General features: G+C 43.5%; 1 protein-coding gene across 5 annotated transcripts in view; it reads right to left on the bottom strand.

Moving 5' to 3' along the window:
• LOC309612879 (uncharacterized protein) overlaps window positions 1–24,433 on the bottom strand; it is an 80,724-nt gene extending 56,291 nt beyond the window's left edge. The window contains exons 1-6 of one of the 5 annotated variants that reach the window (XR_014235388.1): window positions 18,892–24,254; window positions 17,886–18,056; window positions 17,394–17,465; window positions 14,075–14,166; window positions 10,916–11,345; window positions 5,770–9,974 (exon numbers count right to left, since the gene is read on the bottom strand). Coding sequence is in view for 4 of the 5 variants with exons in the window: in XM_082359235.1 (XP_082215361.1) it covers window positions 11,095–11,345; window positions 14,075–14,166; window positions 17,394–17,465; window positions 17,886–18,056; window positions 18,892–19,007 (702 nt within the window). In the remaining variant the exon portion in view is untranslated. Of the gene's footprint in view, window positions 1–5,769; window positions 9,975–10,700; window positions 11,346–14,074; window positions 14,167–17,393; window positions 17,466–17,885; window positions 18,122–18,387; window positions 18,530–18,891 lie in introns of those variants that run through there. The other 4 variants (XM_082359235.1, XM_082359239.1, XM_082359237.1 and 1 more) reach the window with 4 other exon arrangements.
• Window positions 24,434–24,864: the final 431 nt, after the last annotated feature.

Raw genomic sequence — 24,864 nt, 5'->3', positions numbered from 1 at the left:
GAAAGCTTTGGAATATTTATTGGCATTAGTGCCTTTTCCACTAGTCATTCCCAAGACAAGGGCAGCTGTCCCGCATTGGCTCTAGATAACACAGTAACCCCTTCTCTGCTGTTAGGGGGCTTGCATCCAGCAATCTGCCTCTTCCAGGGGTATCTATGACAACCTGGCACTTCAAAAGGACTACGGAGGCCTCAAGGTGTTGGCCTTGCTGGGTCTAAGTCAGTGCTTCTCAAACTATCTGTGGAGAAGAACCAGTTTGTTCTTACTTCTAGTCCATCATGGACCGATACTTTTATAAAATACGATGAAAATGAATTGCTAGAAAAGTATTTATTAAAGACATAAAATGCAAGTCAATGTTTTTATTCCTAGAGTCAACAGACATAAAATTATTCTGTCAAACTGCTATAAAAACTTTAAATGTTTACTCACAGCTTCTGTATCTGTTCTAGCCACAGCTTATAGCACTAAGTCACTGTTCAGCCATTAACATTTACTTGAAACAAAACACAAAGCCAAACAACCCCCTTTTCCTATGAAATAAGATGATGTATTTAGTGCAGCGGCTGGCACATAGTAATTACTCACTGAATATCAGCTATTACTATTGCTAGTCTCTCTGGGCTGGTGAGAAGAAGGGGAAACATTAACCAAGAGACTGAGATGCAGGTCTGAGTTCCTACTCTCTTCCTACCGACCGTGGACAAGTGTCTTCACCGTTCTGGGCTTTAGTTTCCAAAATTTGCAATACATAGTGAGATGATCTAGATCAATAACTTATGAACTGAACTGAAACCCAAAGTGAAAAAAAAAAAAAATTTGTGTCCCAATACACACTCACAAACATACACTCAAGGGGGCAACTGCGAAGTTTCAGGAAGTAATATTACCTTACCACATGCTATGCACTCTGACATTTTCTATCTTGTTTTATTTTTTTAAGTGCTGGTCAAGACATATTTAATCGATTTCAAACCCACAGTGTGAAAAATGCTGGAGCAAATGAGCTCTTGGGTTCCCATTCTCCATAGTATATTGATGGGGCTAATGGCTAGGAAGTAGGTCCCTGTCAGTCATCCACAATCTGGTGTCTAGTAAGGACTGACATTGTTTTTTGTTTTTAATTGTTATTGGAGTATAGTTGATTTACAATGTTGTGTTAGTTTCCTGTGTACAGCAAAGTGAATCAGTTATTCATATACATATATCCACTCTTTTTTAAGGTTCTTTTCCCGTATAGGTCATTACAGAGTATTGAGTAGAGTTCCCTGTGCTATATACAGCAGGTTCTTAGGACTGACATTGTTAAAGCCAGGCGCATCTACAAGTTTCTGTTTTTGTTTTTTAAGCCACCTAGTTCTGCACTGAGATACTCTTAATGAGTCTATTAGTGACAAAGAAGAACGGTCAAAGATGTGGAATTCAAACCACTGGATGATTACCTACAAGTAACACTGAATAACTCCCATCTAGCCTCATGCACGGTGCCTTCAGGCAAATGTGCTAGGAGTTGGGTTACGGGGAAATGTCCTTACTGGTTTCTGCTTTCTCACTAAATTGCCTAAATTGCCTTCTGCTTTCTGGACAGGGGAGAGGGGACAGTAGTGGGAGGTAACAGGCTGCTGGAAGTGTTAGGATTGAACTGGCATTTCAACTCCTTCACATGTTAGAAGCAGCGGGTGAGGGAACTTAACTAGGGAAAGACACACGGACATGCAAACTTCTATCTGAAGGGATATATTTTTTTAATTAATTAATTTATTTTTGGCTGCGTTGGGTTTTCGTTGCTGCGCGCATGCTTTCCCTAGTTGTGGCGAGCGGGGGCTACTCTTGGCTGCGGTGCGCAGGCTTCTCATTGCGGTGGCGTCTCTTGTTGCTGAGCACGGGCTCTAGGAGCGCAGGCTTCAGTAGTTGTGGCTCGCGGGCTCTAGAGCGCAGGCTCAGTAGTTGTGGCACACGGGTTTAGCTGCTCCACGGCACGCGGGATCTTCCCGGACCAGGGCTCGAACCCGTGTCCCCTGCATTGGCAGGCGGATTCTTAACCACTGCGTCACCAGGGAAGCCCCTGAAGGGATGTTTTATAGTCCTTTCATCCTTTTAACGAATACTTTTAACTGTTTTGATTTTCAACTCAGTGAAGAGTAAAACATGAAACTATTTTATGTCCAGTAGCTTCTACTTTTGTGCTCCCTTTTCCTCTTGAGTAGTAAGGGCCTCAAATTGACCTCTAACCAAGTTGAGTTGCCAAGCGTTTCACTTTGATGAGGATTTTAATCCCATCTTCATTACAAAGCTCTGTACTTCTCTCCAGCTGAGGCCAGGCCTGAGGCTCCAGGGGCTGGGGTGGAGGAGTGAGGTGGTCTCTCCCACCCCCGTCTCTCCTCTTCTCCCTGAGCTTACTACTTTCTTGCTTGGCTCCTTTCATGACCACCGACAGTGAGTCTGAGGGCTGGTTCTGCTGAAATGACATCTTTCAAAAAAGCTCTGCATCAAACGGGGCTCCCCTCTTCATCAGTTCCAAAGAGGGGTCCCACGTGAGCCATCCCACCTTGGTGGGGGTGAGTTTTCTGGCTGGCCAGAGGCTTGTCCTTTGGGATACCACCCCTGGCTCACTCCTGGGATCCACTCACGGGTTGTGGCAGCTGCTCTCCCGTGAGGCATTAGCCAGAAGGCTTAAGTCCGAAGCCACCTTCTATAGATTCACTTCCATTGACCATAGTGTCCAAGAAACTCACATCCTGGTCCCACCCAATTCGCCATCTCTCCTTTCCTCCCTCTCCCCACTCCTCTTAGCTTTGCAGAGTCTGGGCGTGGGGAGCTCCTTCTGGGATAGCTAGCGGCTCACCAAGTTTCAGACAAAAGGTGAGCTTCAAGTGGAACGCTGCTCTCTGAGGAAGGTTCTCTCCCGCTCCCAGCCCTCTTTTACCGGGATGGGCGTAAGCGATAAGGGTCACCTGAGAGTTGGTTCTGCTGAATGGCACCTTTTGAAAAAGCTTTGCAGGAAAATGCTGGCCACAGAGCTGAAGTTCTCTGAGCATAGAAGAGTGGGGATTTTAAACACCTTTTAAGCTGTGGCCTCTTCTCACCCGTTCTTAGAAAACAGGAAAGACTCCACTCAGCATCTCATACCACGTTAGATTTCTACTGTGAGCCACATGGCAGATTCTGTGCCAGGCACTGTGAACATAGCAATGGATAGAGCCATGGTTCCTGCCCTCAAGGAACTCACAATCTAATGAGACATTAAACACACACACACCCCAAACACATACATTTACGTAGTTCAGCTGTGATAAGTACATTGAAAGAAAAGCACAGAGTGCCATGGGACTGGACACAGTTGAAACTGTCAGGAAAGGGTTCTCTGAGGAATTAATATTTAATCAGAGACTGAAGGATAAGAGAAGTGAATGATAAGGATGTCTCAGGCAGAAGGAAATGCACCGGAGGTGGAAAGAAGCTTGATTCCCTGGACAAAGGATGGGCCGGTCAACTGGGTACGAGACATGGGGACAAGAGAGGTGGGTGGGAACCAATTTAAATATAAGGAACTCCAGCTGAGAATGTTCCAGGCACACACTCTCATACCTGGCATTCCCTTCCAATGGGAATCTTCACAATCATGGAGCATGTTAAGGACAGTAGTCTTAATCCCAAGAGGATCAAAGAAGCCATCAGAGGGTTTTAAAATAAAATTGTGCCATGATCAGATTTTCATTTTAAAAAGGCAATTATAGGGAATTCCCTGGCAATCCAGTGGTTAGGACTCCACACTTTCACTGCTGAGGGCCCAGGTTCAATCAGTGGTCAGGGAACTAAGATCCCACAAGCCACTTGGTGTGGCCAAAAAAACAAAAAATAAAAAGGCAACTATAGTGTACAGCCAAGAAGGCAGAAAGCAGCCATGGTGGATGGGGGAAGGTGCCGTGTAAGTTTCAAAGCACTGTGACATATGCTGGGTCTAATTCCTTTTCAAAGCCTCATCTACTAATCTACATTCAAAAGCAAAGCAGAGGCTTCCCTGGTGGCGCAGTGGTTAAGAATTTGCCTGCCAATGCAGAGGTCACGGGTTCGAGCCCTGGTCTGGGAAGATCCCACATGCTGCGGAGCAACTAAGCCCGTGTGCCACAACTACTGAGCCTGCGCGTGTACAGCCTGTGCTCCACAACAAGAGAAGCCACGACAATGAGAAGCCTGCGCACCGCGATGAAGAGTAGCCCCCGCTCGCCGCAACTAGAGAAAGCCTGCGCACAGAAACGAAGACCCAAAACAGCCAAAAATAAATAATTAATTAAAAAAAAAAGCAAAGCAGAATTTACATTAACTTAATTTCTCATACTTTTTCTGTTCTAGACTTCTCCCCTTGCTCTACCACTTACTAGCTGTGTCTTGAAGACTCTGTGAGCTTCCTCAGGTTCTTCAGTTATGAAATGTGGAGAACGCTTCTTCGTCAAAGATTTGAATTAGGATGAAACAAGAGTCTTGGTACACGTGCACTCAACAAATACTAACTCATCTCAAGCAAATAATCCTGACAACTTAAAAAAAAAGGGTGGGGGGGGAGGAAGGAAGTCCTCTTCTAGCTACTAGACCCAATTATGTACACAAAATTCTACATACATGAATTATGCAAGATTGCCCAAAATGCATTTACTAAAGCGTGGCAAATTTTATGGTATTAGAATAGTATTAGAATAATTTTACAGAAATCAGTGAATGATAATAAAGCCGGGAAGATTTATGTCTAGGCATAATTCTACACATTATGCTGGTAGACATTTTAATTAGAAGCCCATGCTGCCCTCCCCATAAAAAAGGGTGTCTAGATTCTCAATGACATAGCGTCCCAGAATTCTAGTCTATCAATATAACTTTTGAGAATGTCTGCCTTCCCAGAGGATCTAAAGCTCTATACTAAAAATATTATAGTACCTGGAAAGGTGTCAGCAATGTACCCCTGCATCACAATCTGATGCCAGTGACAGACACTGAGAGTTGACCACAGGTAGACGTGGAAAGGTGGTTATATATCCTTTCTGTGGAACCCAGATGTGGCCTCAAGAGTCTTCTCTGCAAATTGCTCTAGGCAGCTACCCCCACTGACCCTAAGATATCCCTGGTCCAAAGATATGCATTTTCAAGTGAAAAAAAAAAAAAAAAACAAGCAATTGCAGTCTGAATAGTATGTCTGGAATTTCATTTACAAAGACAGTGGCAAAAAAATGAAAATGAATTTCCCACTACACTGGAATTGTCCTCTATGTCTTCCCACTTTTTAACAGAACTATCCATCTCCTCATAATCTCAGGAAAAATAAAAGTATAGTAATAGTCCAAATGCATAAAGCAAGATATCATCAGCTTACTTCACTCCATGTCAATTATGTGAATTGTTTCAACATCTATTACATTAGGGGCACACATTACAACACAAAACCCTTTCAACCAATTTAAATATAAGGAACTCCAGCTGAGAATATTCCAGTCACACCCTCTGGTACCTGGCATTCCTTTCCAATGGGAATCTTCATAATCATGGTTTGGATATAGAAGAAAAAAACAAAGTGGTCTTTTGGTGCCTCCCTTACTCTTGTTCATGCTTAATGAAGAACTTGTGTAATAAAAGATTAACAGGTAATGGTGAAAATGAACTGTTTGGCGAGGATAAATTGTGAATATGAATGTAGAGTTTTAAGGAAGCCACTTTTAGGGGAAAAAATCCTCTACATGAAGCACAGAAACACAAGAATCTTCTTGTCTCAGAAAGCAATTGATTTGGAAGAAAAGTCAGTTTAATAACGGTACAGACAAATTCGTGGCATATTTATAGTTGGTTGGTTATTCAGGGAAGCTCAGAACGTACAAGGCATAGCAAAATATTTGAAACTGGCACGGCAGGGATCAGAGCTCGCTTTCTGCTCCAACTCTGTGTGATATGATCAAGGTAGAATACTGCATGGGATCTGGTGGGGGCCATTCCTACCACCAAAATCTGATTTCCAGAGCATGAGCCCAAGTGAGAGCTTTGTGATAAAGGAGATACAATCCACAAATGATGCCTTTTACTCAGGGCTAATAAAACATGCGATCCCTTAGAGAAGGTTACTGCTGTCTCTTTCTTGTCTCTATGCTTTTACTTCTCTTATTTTCAAATTTAAACATATAATAACAAATAGAAAAAAAAATCTTTCATGATGAAGAGCAAGCTACTCAGGGCTAATAAAACATGCAATCCCTTAGAGAAGGTTATTGCTGTCTATTTCTAGTCTCTATGCTTTTACTTATTTTCAAATTTAAACATATAATAACAAATAGAAAAAAAATCTTTCGTGATGAAGAGCAAGCTATAGAATACTCCTTTTAATGAGGCTGGGAATAGTTGAGTGACAAGTCCAGTTAGGATGTTTATTAAAAGTTTATTTTAAAATATTAAAAGTTATTTTAAAATCTTTTCAGACATTGTATTTCTACATTTTAAGAAATAATATGCCACTTGAATGTTGCTTTGGTCATCAAAATGGTCATATATACACATACACATACATATATACACACACACACATATATATTATGCATACGATACAAACTACACACACACACACAAAATTTCATCTTTACCACTACTCCCAAGAGGCAGGCAAATGAGGCAACTAGGGCACGGAAAGGTCCACTGAGTTGCCCAATTTTACCAGAAAAGGCATAAAGCCAGCACGAGATGCCCCATCATCTGCCTTCCTGTTGAGGCCTTTTCTTCACTCTACTTTTAGTACTTTCATTGTTATTATACTTAGTTTTCTTTATATTTTACAAAATTTTAAAGCTATGCTATGTGAGAAACCCTGGACATATGTCTAACAGTCTACAGATTAGAGAACTTTAAATGCATAAAGACATGGGAATTACATTTTAATTGCTTATTTGAAACAGCAATTATCTTCACACTGAAGACCGTCTAAAGAAGAGAGCAATCAATTCAATCCTGCAACAGTGCTATTACCTTGCCTTTTTTTTTTTTTTTTTTTTGGTTGTGGTGGTGGTAAAATAAGACATAAAATTTACCATTTTAGCCATTTTTAAGTATACGGTTCTGTAGTATTAAGTACATTCACATTGTGCAACCATCACCATCCATCTCCAGAATTCTTTCATCTTCCCAGTAACTCTGTTAAACGTGAATTTCCCATTTCCCCCTTCCCGCAGTGCTGGGCAACCACCATTCCTCTGGCTCTCTGACTCTGACCGCTGTAGGAATCTCATATAAGGCGACTCATACACTGCTTTGTGCCTGGCTCGCTTCACTTAGCTATCATCAAGGTTCATCCATGTTGTAACACGTGTCAGAATTTTCTCCCTTAATAATGCTGAATAATATTCTGTTGTATGTATAAACACTTTATCCACATTCATCGACGGACACCTGGGTCGCTTCTACCTTTTGGCTATCGTGAATGATGCCGCTGTGAAGACGGGTGCAAAAATACCTGCCTCCATTCACTTGGGTGTATAACCAGAAGTGGAAATGCTGGATCATGTGATATTCCTATGTTTAATCCCAGTCTTCCCATTCTCACATACCTAAACTGAAGAATACACCAACCAAACATACATCGTGTGTATGTGTGTTTTAAACAAAGCAGTTGAAAAACCTCATCAGATTTTGCTTGCATCACTTCTCACTTAACCCACTGGAAACCCCTTACATCTATGAACTGCCCCAAAGTGCCAAGGACCTCCAGGCCTAGGCAGGCCCCAGACTGAGCCCAGGCTTTCCTGTTGACAAGAAATGGGACCCAGTAGGGCTGTCTGCAGAAATGCAGGAGTGACTCCAAACTACACCCAACACTCAGCTCTGCGATAGCCCATGGGCTCGGGTGTGGACTTGGGGTCAAGATCCAGTAAGTATAAAAACTGAATTTTTATAAAACTAGTAATGGGAAAACAGGAAGATCAAGGTAGGTGGTGAAATCCTCACCAAGGCCAATGATTGCATAACACATCACTCCCTGAAGCACTCTTTTTCTACCTGCTGTAACACTAAAAGTTAGGGGTGTATCAAGTTGAGAATTCACCAATCCCAGAACTTTCCTTTCTTAGAAGTTCTTCCAGGGTTTCTGTCAGAAATTCCTTTTCTGTTTAAGGCAGTAGGAAACTCCAAGGAATTTCAGAACTGGTAATCTAATACACACCTGGGCAGGGCCATCCCCCCCCTGTAACTAATCAAAACCATAGTCAGCCTGCAGTTTGGAGAAATCCTGAGTTATGCAGACATGTGAAGGTCCTGGGCCATAACGTGGTCAATGCTATGTGGAAAGCAATTCAGGGCCAACCAGGTGTGGCTCAAGGGGTTCTTCCAGCAACGGCCCCGTTGGGGTCGAGAAGGGGAGGGAAGAGGTCAGAGGACTGTGTAAACCAACAAAGGAGCACGATGAGCGGGGAGAACAAATCTCTCTGGACAGAAGGCGACACTTTGCCTCCCTACTCGCTTCCGGTTCCCTTTCTTCCATACTCTGTCCCAGTGAAGGACTTGATAATAAAATGGGCTTAAGGCCTTAACTGGGCTGTGCTGAGTAGTGAGTAAGGTCTCTGTTCATTAAAGGGTCACACATGGAATTTTTCCTTCCCTGGCTCTTCTTGCCCTGTGGTAGCAGGTCCTGACCTCAGCAGGCTCTGTTTTCTCTTTGGCCCACGGCTTTGGGTTCCTAAACCAGTTCCTATCGATGGGGTGGGAAGGTTCCCAGGTACAGACATGAGCCTGGGAAGAGGTTAAGAGGTCTCTGTTTAGGGCACTCAGGCTGAACTACATAAAATTACCTGAGCCTTGCAACGGGCTGTGATGTAACACATAATCAGGTCATGCATTCTGACCCTTGTTTGCTGCTGTTCCATGTGTATAGCTTCCTCGGGAGTCTTGAGGGAGGAGGGATGTGGGAAACCCTGGGTTCTATAATACCCCCTGCCCTAACCCCAGAAGTATTCTCAAGGATGCAGGCTGAAGATGTGTGCTCTGTTAAATTTCCTGGTCTTTTATGCACACCCAATGCTGGGCTGGTATTTTTATAGCTTCATCTCTCTGAAATCGACTTGTTCTAGATGTCACTGCAGAGTAGTCCTTAATTATTTGATACAAGTAAAATTATTTACATTTTACTTTCACGTAAAGGTGACAGCAGCAATAACATGGGCATTCAACAAGTTTTGAATTAGACTAGATTCTAAATTTTGTTACGGAAAGAAACATGACATGTCTCTATCCACTCTTAAACACAAAGATTTAATTTTATTTGTGCAATAATATGAATACTGTTCAACACGTAGGGCTTTTTTCTCCGTTTAAGTTGAATTTCATTCTGAACATCTAATATTGACAAGCATCAAGCTATTTTAATCAGGTAACTTTTTACGTTTATAAAAGTGGCACAAATGTCTCTGAATACCACTCCAGAGATACTAATCCATACTTCCCACTTATCCCAAATCAGTCTCTTAAAAGTCCCAAAAGATCTTAATAACATGTCTGCTCAGTACAACAAGGCAAACGACTACCCAACTCCTCTTTAGTCTCATATCACAAAACAGGGCAAAGACAGATGGAATAACGTTCCCTGTGCTCTAGGAAAAGCATGATACAGGAACAGGGTAAGAGGGGTTTCTGGGTCCCTGCCACTGTTTCACATGCCTCTTTCATCTTCTGTCTTCCTCCCCAGGCACGACAGAGCTCCTCTGCTGGAAGGCAAGATGGCTGCCATCCTTCAGTTATCACAGTACTGTACCTTTAGAATGGACAGCATCAGCACTGTGATAACTGAGCCAGGGCAGCCTGTCAGTCACTGTGTCGGCCGGCAGCATCCTTTCCGGGTGGCTGCGTGACTCCCTCTGAAGGCTCCCCAGGAAGTGGAAGACTAAAAGATCCCCTTCTGGTTCCAGATGTGGGGAAGCAGAAGAAAAAGTAGGGTCACAGCCCAACAATTAGTGAGGCTGAAATAGTAAAAGGCCTGGTTGAATTATATTAAGACAAAAGATGAACACATGATTTATACATATTGATGAGCAACCACGAATACATCACATACGCTTTCCAGCTCTATTTCACACTGTTACCTCTTCGGTGCATGGATTTGCTGATTCCATCTCCCTGACCTCAATCATTCATGCAATAAATATTTACTTAGGGTCTACTATATTCCAAGACCTCTTCTAGATGTCCAGGAAATGAAGATAAATAAGACCTGGTCCCTATCTATCCTCAAAGTGCTTGTGATCAAACATGGCAATAATACTTCATATCTGCCTAACATTCAGTAATTTTCTATGGCTTTCTGCTTTAGTTTTCACAAGAACCCCTATGGGGTTGTCAATGAATTACTCATTAATTCATCACAGAAGGATTCTGGAATACGTTAGGTATCATTAGCCCATTTTACGGAAAGAGAATAAAAACCTAAGAGAGGTTAGGTGATTCACCTGATCATACCACTAAGTTACATTGAACCTGAGTTCAAATCCATGTCAAAACGATTGAACCTAATGCTTTTTTCTCTACCCCAACCTAGCCATTCAACTCCATCAAGGGGATATTCAGTTTACACAATTTATGCAAACAAAGTTTCTAAGAACATCTACTTTTTGCTTAAAATTTTTAGTTTTCTCAGCATCTCAGATCATGAAGCAGAAGCTTGTGGGAGTTTTATGATTTAAGAAAAATTAGCAAAAAGAATGACTTTTATTGTTCTTGCTCTGAGTGCTAAGAATATACTCAAATTGATGACACTGATGATGATTACATATTTATCACACCTGTGAGGTGTTTTTCACTATAGTTATGTCAATTTTACAGTTAGGGTTAAGGATCGTTAACCTTTGGAATGCCTTTTAAAAAATCAACACATACACATTACTTGCTTTGAAATTATCTGTACCTTTGAGATGTACCCTGAAGTCATCTTCAAGGATGATGTACATTTTTTTTTTAAAGATTTATTATTTATTTTTATCTCTCGCTGCACTGGGTCTTAGTTGGCACGCAGATCTTCGTGGAGGCACGCAGGATCTTTCATTGCGGCGCACAGGCTCTTCCTTGTGGTGTGCGGGCTTCTCTCTAGTTGTCGCATGCGGATTTTCTCTTCTCAGGTTGTGGTGCGTGGGTTCCAGAGTGCGTGAGCTCTGTAGTTTGCAGCACGCAGGCTCTAGTTAAGGTGTGCAAGCTCCGTAGTTGTGGTGCGCGCGGGCTTAGTTGCCCCGCGGCATGTGGGATCTTAGTTCCCCAACCAGGGATCGAACCCTTGTCCCCTGCATTGTAAGGCGGATTCTTTACCACTGGACCACCAGGGAAGTCCCGGGGATGATGTACTTTTAATAAAAAGGACAAAAAGATTCTGAAACTAGAATTCAGGCTTCAGAATAATCAACTTATTAAAGCCATGAGTCACTCATTTTTTTTTCCATGTCAGTCATAAGTTCTCAAGTTATTTCAATATGAGTGGAACTTGACAAGATACTTGAAAAATAATTGTGTTTTCAATTAGGCATTGGCTCAGCTTCAAAGACTCATTATATGCAAATTAGATATTAGCTCTCTACTTCAAATAAGTCAGAGAGATCAATCAATTCTTTAGATCAGCATAGGTCAGAAAATAGCAGAGTACAGCGAGCCTAGCTCAACTGTTAGCTTTATGCACTATGAAACTGACCTTATCTTCAGAAAAGGAATATCCAATGAAACAATCCACCCACATACAAATTAAAACAACATTCTCTAAAGTGCAAAAATATGTAAAAGTTAAAGAGGTCATCACCTAGGTCTTAGCCAACTGATGTAATACAGAGTTGAAACACGAGAGGGCAATGAAGATTAAAAAAAAAAATTGGATCCCTTAACCTAAGGTTCCTGGAAATAGTCACACATTTTCACCCAAATTATAAACATCTGTTACATGAACACAGATATTGTGATTATTTGAGAATGAAATTTTAGATAGCTGATACATCAAAAAGGATAAAAAGATTACCACCGAACAATTCCCAGCCACAAGTTCTGTCAGTTTTGGAAAAGATGAATACTTACTCTGAGATACTAGAGGGTAAGTATGGGGACAAATAAGTAACTCTGATATACTTAGTAGTTATTAGACTGTTCTTTGCAAAGACTGAGTACTAATGCAACTGAATGTCTAAATATGAAGTCAACAAACACGAACTTAATGTTTGTAATGTACTACAAAGATGAAATTCACTCTCTTAGCCATGACCAAAAATCAGACAACTAAAGATTTTTGGTACAAAAAACAATGAGTATTTCCTTTACTTCCTTATTTTTCCCTCATTTCTTTTTCTACCTAAACTGGGCACGGGGGGACAGGGCGGGGAGCCTAGAGGCCGAGTAATAACAAAAAGCAAACTGCCATTATTCTGTGAAGAGTTAAATTAATATTTTCTCAGAATAACTCTAAAGCAGTTTCAAGGAAGAAAAAAATGTGGGTTTTCAGAACTGTATTTTATAAATACTAGTAAACACTTAAAATGTTTTATTTCTTCATGGAAATTATTTCTTATAAATGCGCATTTAAAAAACTAAATCTATCAAAAACACTTCTTTCTCGGTAGATTTTTCTTACAAAAATTGACTTATTTTAATTTTAAAACAAATGATGGCAGGTGCTAATGCTACAGTACGAAAGTATACTGCACAGTAAGAGAGGAAGAAAAAAATAATGATGTAAAATGCTTTCCTCCAGAGGTCAACCTGATTTTAAACTCAGTTCTTCTATGATGAAAATGATACAACTGAGAACAATTTCTTCGTGATGCATGCACCAAATATTATCAACTAGAAAACCAAGTACTACTGGCAAACTGGTATACTAAAAATGTGCTTTTAGACCTTGTGGAGTACAAATGCACACACAAAAAACATGTCACGTCTCTCTTATCAATAGACTGAAAGTGAAAATACAGTGATTTTGAACTTTTAAGTATCTGATTATATATTAAATAACTGGAGGGATCATAAAATGAACTGCTGGCATGCAAAATATCTGACAATAATTTAAAACTAAACTAGTTTAAATAGCTTAATTTAAATCCACTGGTCTTTTACTAAAGTTTGATGTTTTTTTCTTCCCCAACCTGAAAACCACAATCCAACTCAGTGACATTATAAAATGTGCAAATTTGACCAAACCGTCATGTTATAAAAATGTACTGTCAACAGAAAATGCCAAATGTCAACTATTGCTTTGTCAGAAATACAGAGGATGTATACCTGCGTTTCATGGCAAAGCTTTGCTGGTAATAGTGTTTGAAAACTAACTTGGGCCAAGATTAGTAGGAAACCAGGAATAAGGGGGTTACACATTTCTTTCTTTCTTTAGGGGAAATAAATCAGCTAAAATGGCAAGGAAAAGCCATGGACGACTGCCTTGGCCAAGTCAGCCCCAATTCTCATAGAGAAGCATTAACTGGGAGTAATTACAGAGGGGGTGACATTGTTTTACCCATTCCAAGCACTGGCCTCTAAACAGTCACGCTGCATAACCTCAGCAGGTCACGTAGAAAAAAAAACCTAACACAGGTCTCTATACAATAATGCAGAGACAGAAAGAGGAACGAACTGGTGGGGATTTTAGTCCAAAAAGGCTCCAGGAGACTAAAAATCTACAAATAAATGGACCATCCCACTTAACGCTTAATAAAATATAATATTCTACTCTATGGGCCTTTCCCCTTTACATGTGTACTCAGAATACACACTTGTAGTCCAACTGTCTACTTATTTCACTGTTGGATTTTGCTTGAGATTTAATTTTTTTCCCCAGATTTTGGATTTCAGTCTGCTCACAAGTCAGTTTTATTCCGTCTCACCTGTTATCATACCGTTTTAGAATAACCAGTCAAAAATACACCAGCTGACTTCAAAAGGATCCACCCCTAGCTAGTCGTCTCTAAAAACCCTGGGTGTCTCCAATTAATCTATGATTTCCTCATTAGTGGCAGCACTGCCATTTAGAAATGCTGGGTCTTACGTCTCAAATTCCCTTAACGGACAGCTAAAGGGGGCAATACCAAAGACGTGCACTGACCTCTACTTCTAGAGCCTTGGGCTGTTCCGGAAACACAATCACACTCCTTTTTTCTGAAGAGTCCACCATTCTCAGAGCTTCTATTCCTACATCTGGAAAAGGAACACATTTTTACTTGTAACACATAGAAAAGGAACACATTTCTACTTGTAACACAGAGGTACTGCACTCATTATGAAGTGCTATATCTTAAACTGTGATTTACTTTGGTACTGTTTACATCTGATTTCCTCAAATCAACAGTACTGTTCCTGAAGTCAGAGACTGCTGTCTTCATGTCCTTCCACATTAATCACAGTCCTTTCCACACAGTGCAAGCTCAACAAATACTTGCCTAATTCATTAACAAACTTGTTTATTTCCCAGCGATTCTCTAAATAGCTTATCAACCAACGTACATGCTTAATTCCTCTCTCTATATGTCAACCGGCAAGGTACCTGACAGTTTGTCATCTACAAAATGAGGGAAGAGTACTAAATGCCCAAGTCCCTTCCACTGCCATTACTGAATCTCATTAGATAAAACCAAACTCCAAAGATAGCAACATCTCCATTCAGGTAAAGATAGCAACATCTCCATTCAGGTCGGCATTATACTTTTTGTTGGAGGAAAAGGGTCAGGAACTTTGTGGGCCCAATTACCACCAATGGAGCTATGAAGTGAGGGCAGAAAGTGAATGCGAAGAAAGAGAAAATAAACAAAGGTGGGTGGCATCACTAAGATGCCACCAGGTGTCATTACTGTTACAGTACCACAAACTGTTCTCTGATATATTTTGGCATGCCCAGGAACCTTTTACAAAAGCAGCTCTGGCCAGATATGTGGATCGCTAAATTTTTCCAAGACACTCCTATCAGCCCTTCCAGTACCTGGGACGTCTTTATTGACCTTCCTGAGCAGGGCACGCCTCCTGCATAGAAATCTGCAGGGCAGTCACTATTAGTCTCATATACCGTGATAGTTAACTCTTGGGGCCCCCACATCTCCAAATGGAAAATAGCAGGGGAAAGTACATGGTTGACAAACATGAAGGAACTGTATTTCATGCAGTCATCTCTTTTGAAATTAATCCAGGGAGAAAAAGGAGCGATGCTACAGGCCAGTGCTGTCCCAGAAAAGTAAAAAGCAAGCTATGTAATTTTAGATATTCCAGTAGTCACATTTTGAAAAAACTAAAAAATAAACAGGTTAAAGTGACATTAACAATAAATTTCACTTAACACAATACACCCAGAATATTTTCATTGGAACATGTAATCAATATAAACATAATTAGTGAGATATTTTACTCTTTTTTTTGTACTAAGTCTTTGAAATCCAGAGCATATTCACTTATAACATGTGTCAATTCGAACACTAAATTTTCATCAGAAATACTCAATCCGTATTTAGATTTCATGAAAGTTACAGCTTAAAAAGTAGACGCACATACCCAACTTGTTTCCAAACATAACGAAGTTTTCCAAAAACTGAATGGAACACCAATTTTTAATTTAAAAATCAACTTATCACCCTAGCCAGATTGCAGGTGCTTGACAGCCACACGTGGCTAGTGGCTACTGCATTAATGCAGGTAGAGAAAGTCCTGTCATTCGGATTTTTTTCAAACCGGAACCCTTCACCCAGCAAGTCATTCTACAGCACCCACCAGGTACTCAAATTATGCCAAGTATTTTCTGCCTTACTTCTAATCCTTATTGTCGTTAATACTTCAGTGATGATCATTTATTAAGCAGCCCTTCCTAAAGACTGAACAACTCTTTCTGCTCAGAGAATTCAGGGGAAAAAAATGGAGACATCATGATTCAAAGATATGGAGTTAATTTTCGAGGTAAAGGTGGAAAATCCTGACATCATTACTTCTTTGTCCAGGATATTAGTCACCCTGCAAAAGTTACAGGCATTGTTTATAGTAAGCCTCTCAACTTCCATACTCACAACAGCTGTCACTGCATCCTCAGATTCCTCGCCTTCAAAAGCTCCCTCCCCACCAACAACCTCCTCTATCTCTAGCAGACTCTAGAGCACATTCTAGGAGCCCCTCTTTAATTTATTCTGAAAAGTACTCGTTACTGCTGACATACCGAAACACATGAATAATTCAATAAAGAATCTAGAACCATCCGATTAATCATTCATCGGTCTAGGTACCCAACTTACCTTGAGAAAAGCATTTCGTGAATATACGTGGGAAGTATCCCCATACCCTTCCCCAAAAGAACCAATTACTACAAACACTACAGCTTTCTCTACCCATGTCAAAGTTCAGTGTTCCTCCTGCAGCTGATTTAAAAGTTGATCTTCTAAAAGGAGCTGGATTCCTAAGGTAGTTCTATTTTGAGCCTTCTTCCTGTTCTGAAGCTAAAGTTGGAAGGGCTTAGGTGGTGATGTCATGGAAGGGAGACTGTTGGCTTTCACAGAAGGGTCTCCTCCAGCAACGCTGGGGATGTTCATGTGGGGGACACCAGCGGGAATATGGGAATATGCACCTCTCGTAGCTTTCCCCTCCCTCCCTTTTGAGTCCCAGCTATTCATTACCCAGCAAGAAAACAAGTTCAAATAAGCATGCAAACATATTTACATATTTTACTTGTTAAGCAGCTCAAAAATGAAAAGACCGAGGAGAAGGAAAATGCCTCGCACCAAGGAAAAGGGGTGACAATCCACACCCCCATCCGCACCTCCCTAAGTATCTATCATAGGACTAGGGGCAAAGGATGGGGGGAGCAGCTGATAAGAAGAAGAAAGGGATTATAAATCCAGCAAGCTTGAAGAGGGAAATGCTGTTGGGGATACTCAGGACAGAAGGAAGACCCCTGGCTCCCTTCTCTTCCACTGTTTTCCCCTCCCTTTTGGAATGGAAGAGATTTAGGGCAGGGTGTGCCTTCTGCTTGGGAGGCGTGTTTGGCTCTGGAGAACCAAGAGGGGCCAGGGTGGAGCCCAGAAAAAGAAAGCCAGAGACTGGCTGCTTCGGCCAGATTCTGGACTAAGCTCTTAGCGGAAGAATAAAGGGGGCTGTGATGGGAGAGCAGACGGTTCCATTGGAAGACCCACTGGGGAATGCAGAACGCACACTAAATCCAAGGGGATCACTTCTCTCTCAATCTAAACCCAGCAGTTAGTTGCCGGGTGGTGGGGTGCAGGTCCAGAGGCAAGAGAAAATCCCAACACATCTGTAGACCACAACTTGCCGGGGTGGGGGGATGGGCGTGCCCAGCGCAATCAGCAGGTGAAAGCAGCACTTTCTGGCCAATTCTGGGATGGGATGGTTGGCTAAGAGCTTTGGGGAACACAGGATTTCCCGGTTTCTCAGCTCACCTCTCTTCCAAAGCGAGGAATAAACACAGGTGTGGTCCTTCTCCAAGAAGGTGGCAGCTGGCCTGCGGGTAGCTGAGTGAGGGAAAAGATTCCTTGGCCGCAGGAAGGCAGGGAGAAACCCTGGGGTTAGCTACGGCCAGGAGCAGGAGGTCTCCGCCAAGTCCCCTCCCCCTTCTTGAAAAGCGACCGGGACCGGCATAAATTACAGCCACGCACCCCCCTCCCCAATTACGCTTCTAAAAAAAGAAACAGCCTCTCATGCCTAAATAAAAACTGAAAGCTCTGGCTGATGGAAATAAACAGGTGAGCCCCGAGAGGAAGCGGGAAAAGATTGGGGATAGGAGAATGAACGTGCAGAGAAATCGAGTCTTCCCCGCCCTCCCCGCAAACCCCTCCCCTATCGCTCCGGAGAATCTGCGTGGCAGGTTGTAAGCTAAAAATGCCACTCTGACAGACCCCTTCTCCCCGCCCCGCGCCCATTCTCCCTCCTACCCCAGGGTCCAGCGTCCCGGCCTCGTGATAGCGCCCGGTGCCCGCGCCGCGCAGGGCTCACCCTCACCCCGAACTGCCGCCGCCGCCGCCGCCGCCGGGACTCCGGTCTTCCTCTCTCCTCCCTCCCTCCTCCTCCTCCGCCTCCTCCCCGCAGACTCCTCCCGCCGGATCCTTCATGTAAACAACATCCAGGCTCTATTTACAGTCGCCGCCGGACGGCGAGGGACCCACGCCAGCTGCCTGGAAGCAGGCGGGGGTGGGGGAAAAGCGAGTGCGCAACATTTACACATACCCGCCCCGCCCCTCCGCGCCGCCGGCCCGCCAGGGGGCCGGAGCGGGGCACCGGGGGTCTCCCCGCGCCCTCGTCCAACCTGCGTCGCTCCTGACACCCCAGCGAGGGCCAGAGGGAAACCGCGCAAATACCGATGGGCGAGGTCGCCCCCACCCCCACCCCGCAGGAAAAAAACACACCCCAAGCACAACAGACCCAGCCCAGCAATACCCTCCAAGTCCGTGCGAGAGTGCGGGGTCGCAGCCCGCCCAGTGCCGCCGCCCCGGCGCCCCGCCGCCGCCCACCCCGAGGTAGCGAGCTGCGTGCGGTCCCCCGCGGCGGCTGCAGGCGGCCGCCCAGTGCCGGACAGCGGCGCGCCCTCGGCCCCCGCCCGGCCCGCCCTCGGCCCGCCCCCCGCGCGGCCGCCGAGCCGGCCGAGCCCCGCGGCGGCGTGTGCGTGTGCGTGTGCGTGTGCGCGCGTCGCGGCCGGCCTCGCCGGAACGGCTCTCCTTGGCCCCCGGCTTCCCGTGCCCCCGGGCGGGCGGGTGGCTGGCTCTGGTGCCGCGAGACCCGGCCAGGAGCGGCCCGGCCAGCGCTCCACCGCTCCGCAGGGGCGCGCACACGGACGTAGACACTCGGCGCACGGAGCCCCGCGCGGCCGCACGCCTCCCGCCGGCGCTCGGCTCGGCGCGCGCACCGTCGCCCCCGCGCCCGGCACGCCGCCCCCACACCCACCTGCGCCCCCGGGGGTCCCGGGCCCCCCTTCCTTTGTTCTTCAAGCTATTTGCATGAGGATTATCTAATGACGCAGCAAGGATACAACGTGCTCGCCACAACGTGACCGTCGCCATTTTTCTGTTTTTATTCTATCTCTGCCATGTGATAGATTGGGGGGGTGGGGGTTGGAAAAGAGAGAGACAGGATTAAAAAAAAAAAAAAAAAAAAAACTTCCGGGTCTCATGACCGGGAAGGGAGAAAAACAAAAGAGACAAGACACAACTCCAGGGGAATGATGTGTGCGCGCGCGCGCGCGACTGCGCGCTCTTGCCGCCTCTGCTCAGAGGAGGGAGGCTCCCGCAGTGGGCAGGGAGCATCCTCCCACCTTGGGAGCCCTGTGACTCCGGAGGGTCCAGATCGAGCCCTGTAGCCGTGGCGGTCGCGGGTCCCGGCCTCACACCCGCCGCCAACGCTCTGCGAAGCTGTCAGCTTGGTCCCTTCCTCTGGCTGCCTCCACTTGCCGGTCCACCCCAGAGCTCACGCTCTCCCTCCCGGGCGGGTGTACCGTTCTGGGTTACGTGCAGAGAAGTCTCACTAACACCGTGAAGGAGGAAATGATCAAGTTTAAAGGCTACTGTATTTCCCAAGTTTTAAAATAGTTTGCTTCCATGATGTGCTGCATGACAACCGCGTGGCAACACTAGGCAGAATCTAATATTGGTTCGAATCCTTCCTCTCTTTCTCTACCCCCTTTTCTCTCTCTTCCCAAAGCGGGACACACCCTTGTGTGGTGGTCCGTGGGGTTTGTTACGTGGGGACAGACCTTTCATCGCGGATTGACTTATTTAGAAAGAAAATTTTAATAAGTGGTTGTTCAGGGTCATTGTTTAAGATGACAGTTGCATGGAGCAAGGTGGATTCCTGTTACACTCATCTCATTCACATTCAGAGGGCGTGATAGGCATTTCATTCTCTCCCAAGTCTCGTGTTCACGGGTTGCTGAAAAAAGTATTTGGGAACTCTGCCACATTTTTCAGTGAGATATAGAATTTTGTGCTTTTGTTTACTACTGTATTTCCTTTGGGCACTTTCACTTTTGTTTCTCTTGAGTTTCCTTTCTGGTTTCTTGTCCTATTTCGTAATTCTGAGCAGAAATGGACTTCAGAGTTGGTTCGGGTTTCTCACTTTACAGGCGAAGAAACTGAGGCCCTGCGTAGTGAGGAGTTGCCCCAGGTGACACATTTAATTCGAATTGAGCCCTACTCACCTGATACATCTGTTAGTGGGGTGGCGATGGAAAGGAGGGGGGGAGTTAACTTAGCGACGACGTATAGCAGCAATTCTGCTTTGTGCAATTCATATCCTAGAAATTAAAGATGGAGAACACTTGCCAGATCATTCACGTCTTAGGACTGTTGTGAACTGATTGCTTCTTCAAAACCCCCTTCCTTGTGCCTTGACTCCAGTATATCTGTTAATTCAGGTTCTCCTTCACCTTTCCACGCGAGAGTTTGCCGTCTCACTGAACAACCCTACATGATTGCTATGAAGTAATTTTATTAGAATCACAGAGATGGCCACTCCCCCTTTGTGCACCCACTGTGTCCCTTTTATATTTATTTCCTGGTGCCTTTCACACTTCATTGTACAGGACAGTTGCTGTACCTCCCTGAACTAGAGGGTAAGCTTTGAGGGTCACGGCCATGTTCATCTTATATCTCCCATGTTTAGCACCCTGCCTGGCAATGAATGAGCCAGTTAAGGTCTGAAGAGGATTTTTTCCATAATTCCACCCTGACCATTTCTAGGAAATTTCTTCCATGTTTTTGGTGAAAGCGGAACACTGGAGATGCTTTTTGATTCTTACACCTCTGCGGACCATTTTTTGGCTTCTAATTTACAGAGCCAAGAAAAACATAATTTGCTTTCTCAATTTTTTTTTTTAAACCAACTGCTGTCTCCCCTCTTTTTACCATATTTGGTTCCTCTTCAAATTCCATCTAATTCATATAATTAGTTATGCCAACACTTGCCCTTTGAGTTTTGCTTTCATAGACTCCAAGAGGTTGGTGAGGTTCAAACTGATTTTACTCTGCTCAGCCTGGAATTAAATTATCAGAGGCAGCATTCTTTATGAGACTCGGATTCTTCCTGGAACCCAGTGAACTAAGTGAGGAGGCTGGCAGTTGAGCAAGCTGAAGAGGGCTGCTGGAAAGATGTCAGCATCTGGACAAAAAGTGCACATTTGCAACTTTAAAGGATTGGAGAATAGCTGATATATGTAATTATATTTACAGCTTGGAGAAGGATCTGGACAGTCACAGGTGAGCTCAGACACATCCAGATCGATGAGGTTCCATTGCATATCTGAGCATGAACTGCACGTATTCCTTTGGATAGGGCAGGCAAGCTGATATTACTGATCGTAACATCTAAAGTTCATATGTTTCATCCCAGATAATAACAGTGTGATAATAATTTTAAGGGCAACAATAACAACTTCCAGCAAGGTGGAGATGAAGCCTAATTATAGGTAGTGTCATGTGCTCCCTTAAATACAAAGCTCAACAGAGAAAAAAGGGACACAGCTCAAAAATATAGGGAATACCTCTCTATCTCTTGTCTTCCACATCCGTGCACTCACATCACTATATTCTTTATCAAACTTTAGTCCTCTGGGGTATTACATAGTCGCTGATTAAAGAGAACTCTTATAGGCACACTCAACAACTCTTCTTTCATCTCTCGAATACACACTTGCAAAATGACAATTCTTGGTGTGTGAGATGAACTTTGGAATCAGGTCCTAATCTCAGCTCTGCCAAATCTATTAGCTGTGTCATCCTGGGTAAATTATTCATCAGTTCTGATTCTCTGTTTCTTTATGCATAAAATGAGGATTACAACACCTACCTCAAAGAGGAGTTTTTAGGACTGAAATTTAATCAAAATTTAATAAAATATATGTAAAGACCTCTCATGGTACTTGGAACATAATTTTTAATAACAAGTAGCTGTAATAATGTTGTTATTGTATTTGTATTTACCCCATGCAGTTTTTAGAATTAGTCTATCCCTTTTGGCTTCCTACTCTTGACCCTTCAACAAAACTGCTATTGGTAAAAGTTCTGTGACTATGAAGATAAATAAGAATAAAGTCCTGCCTTCAAGTTCACACTTCAACCTTGGAAAAGATACATATGCCAGTAACTATACTGATACTGGAGGACTGAAGACAAGTACTTGGTTCATACCACTTTATGATGATCTATCTGAGAAATACTTAATTAAGATCTAGATTTATTAATAGCCAGGCACTGACAATACTTGTGGAAGCAGTTAGGAAAATACCAAACAAACGAACAAGCAAACAAACAAAACACCTCAAAAGAAAAATAAACCCCACTCATTTTCACACAAACAAGGAAAATTACATTTAAAACTCCCTCTAATCAGCTTTTATGCAGCTTTTGAAAAGTTTTCTGGTCCCATAGATGAGGCAGGCTTCTTTTGCCAGGTTGTGAAAAATATGCCAGGTTGTACCTTTGACGTACTGTTGGACAAATGTAGTTAATAGGAAGCACTTCTGGTTGTTAATTAATTAGATCGCTTTAATCAAGAACTATTTTCTGAGAAACTTATTCCCAGCCCTGGGTCAGATGCTAAGGAAACAAAGATGGTGAAGATAGACTTTGCCCTTAAGGAACTCATTCAACAAGTGTTTATTGATTACCTTCGGGGATGTGATGGTGAACAAGACATGAGCTTACTACATGGAGATGGATATATACACATATGTTTACAGCTTCCTCAAGAAGTATGTGACAGACACAGGGTTTGGGCAAGACAAAATATACATATTCCTTGCCCCACCTCAAAAGTTTTTGTTCCTTGAAACAAAGAGCAGCTCTTGAAAGAATAGTTTGGTCTCTGTTGCCCACATGAACCTGGGAATCTCACTAGCGTTAGGCAGAATTGTGAAGTGAGCAGTTATTTTCAATTCTCCTCGAGTCTGGGCTATTTAAACAGCTTTCTGGTCTCTCAGTTCCTGTCTTTCTGAACTATTTTGTTCTTCAAAGGGCTACTATAATGGTGATTCTAAAATACAAACCCGATTATATTATTCCCCTGCTTAAAATTTTTCATGGTTCCCATTATCTGCCCAGCATGGCACACAAGATTCTTCGTGGTCTTGTTCTGCCAAGCCTTCTAGCCGCATCCTCCATAAGACCCACATGTAGGAGTACCAGATTTAGTAAATAAAAATACCGGCTGCCCAGTTTAATGTAAGTTTCGGAGAAACAACAATTTTTTGGTATAAATGTCTCCCCAATATTGCATGAGACATACTTATACTAAAATATTCATTGTTTATCTGAAATCCTGATTTAAAGGGGCATCTTGTATTTTATCTGGCAGCCCTCACTACTCATGCCAGCCAGATTAATTAACTTGCCATTCCCCACTGTTCTCTTCATGCCTTTATCGGTGCTTGAGAGCCTCTCCATCCTGCCCCTTATCCACATGGTATTCTTCTGCTGCTTCTTCAAAAGCCAGTTATGGGATCTGGAACTCTGCAAGGGTGAGCTTAGAATCCAGTGTGCTGGGGATGAGCCTGGCCACCTGTGAGCCTTGTTTAATACCTGGGCTTCTGCCCTAGTTCCTGTTCATCTTTTCCATTCTCCCTCCTGAAATTGGAGTTCTGCCCTGAACCTCCGTTTATTTGGCTGGGACCCACACGTGGTTTTGCACCCTTGCCAATTCTCTCCATGGGGCTGTGGGGCTAGATCCTTTCTCCCAGCTGCTGGCTGGGCTCCTGACTAAACTAAATAGATCATTGAAACCTGTCTCAGATTCTGTCATCTTCCTGTCTTGCCTACTACAAAGGCTGAACAAGAGACTCAAATAAGATGAAGTTTGTGAAAGTGGATTGTAAATTATAAAGTCTCTATGATGGTAATTTAGGTTAGAAACTAATTTCAAGCTCTTCACCTGGTTCTATACAGGAAAGCTTCTCTCTAAAGTTCTCTGGATTTCCTCTGTGTCAGGCATATATGCCTGGTGATATACGATGCTCAAAACGATGTGGAAATTTTCCAAACGTCCTCTAATTTTGATTAGCGCATTCAACCACTCTGGCTTTTGCATTATGAATGGATCTAGACTAGTGGCTTTAATTTTTAAAATTTTAATTTTATGATCCAGGATGCACCTCTTCGTAATGGAAGCCAAAGTCTCGTGAACTATGTCATAATGTGAGTGTGTGTGTTGAACTCTGATATTTTCTATTCTATTTCATCTTCTAAAAATTGGTGGACTTCCTTGGTGGCGCAGTGGTTAAGAATCCACCTGCCAATGCAGGGGACACGGGTTCGATCCCTGGTCTGGGAAGACCCCACATGCTGTGGAACAACTAAGCCTGTGCACCACAACTACGGAGCCTGCGCTCTAGAGCCCATGAGCACAACTACTGAAGCCCACACGCCTAGAGCCCACGCTCTGCAAAAAGAGAAGCCACCGCAATGAGAAGCCCGGGCACCCCAATGAAGAGTAGCCCCTGCACCCCAATGAAGAGTAGCCCCTGCTCGCTGCAAGTAGAGAAAGACTGCACACAGCGACAAAGACCCAATGCAGCCAAAAATAAAATAAGTTAATTAATTTTAAAATAACTGGTTAACCCACTATATTAATTTCATAACCCACTAATGGGTTGTGACTTGCATTTTGCTAAGCGCTGGTCTCCACAATCCATGATGTTTCCTGTATTATCCAACTGACCAGGACAGCTGTCAAATGTCAGCCTCATGCGGTGCAGTCCCCAATAGGAACCACCTTGCCTGCAAAGGGAGTTGAGGCCACCTCACTGAGGTAAGTCACAGTTGTCCCTTTTGATAACATCAGTAAGCAGAGTACTGCAGCCAGACTTTCTAACCTGCCTGCGGTTAATATACAAAATTTCTGGCAAGGCCATTTATAAAGAGGGATAGCTCA

Source organism: Balaenoptera borealis (genome assembly GCF_965194805.1).
Source record: "Balaenoptera borealis genome assembly, chromosome: 1".
NCBI lineage: Eukaryota > Metazoa > Chordata > Mammalia > Artiodactyla > Balaenopteridae > Balaenoptera > Balaenoptera borealis.
Note: the sequence above shows the minus strand (reverse complement) of the source record. Positions and strands in the feature narration are given on the sequence as shown.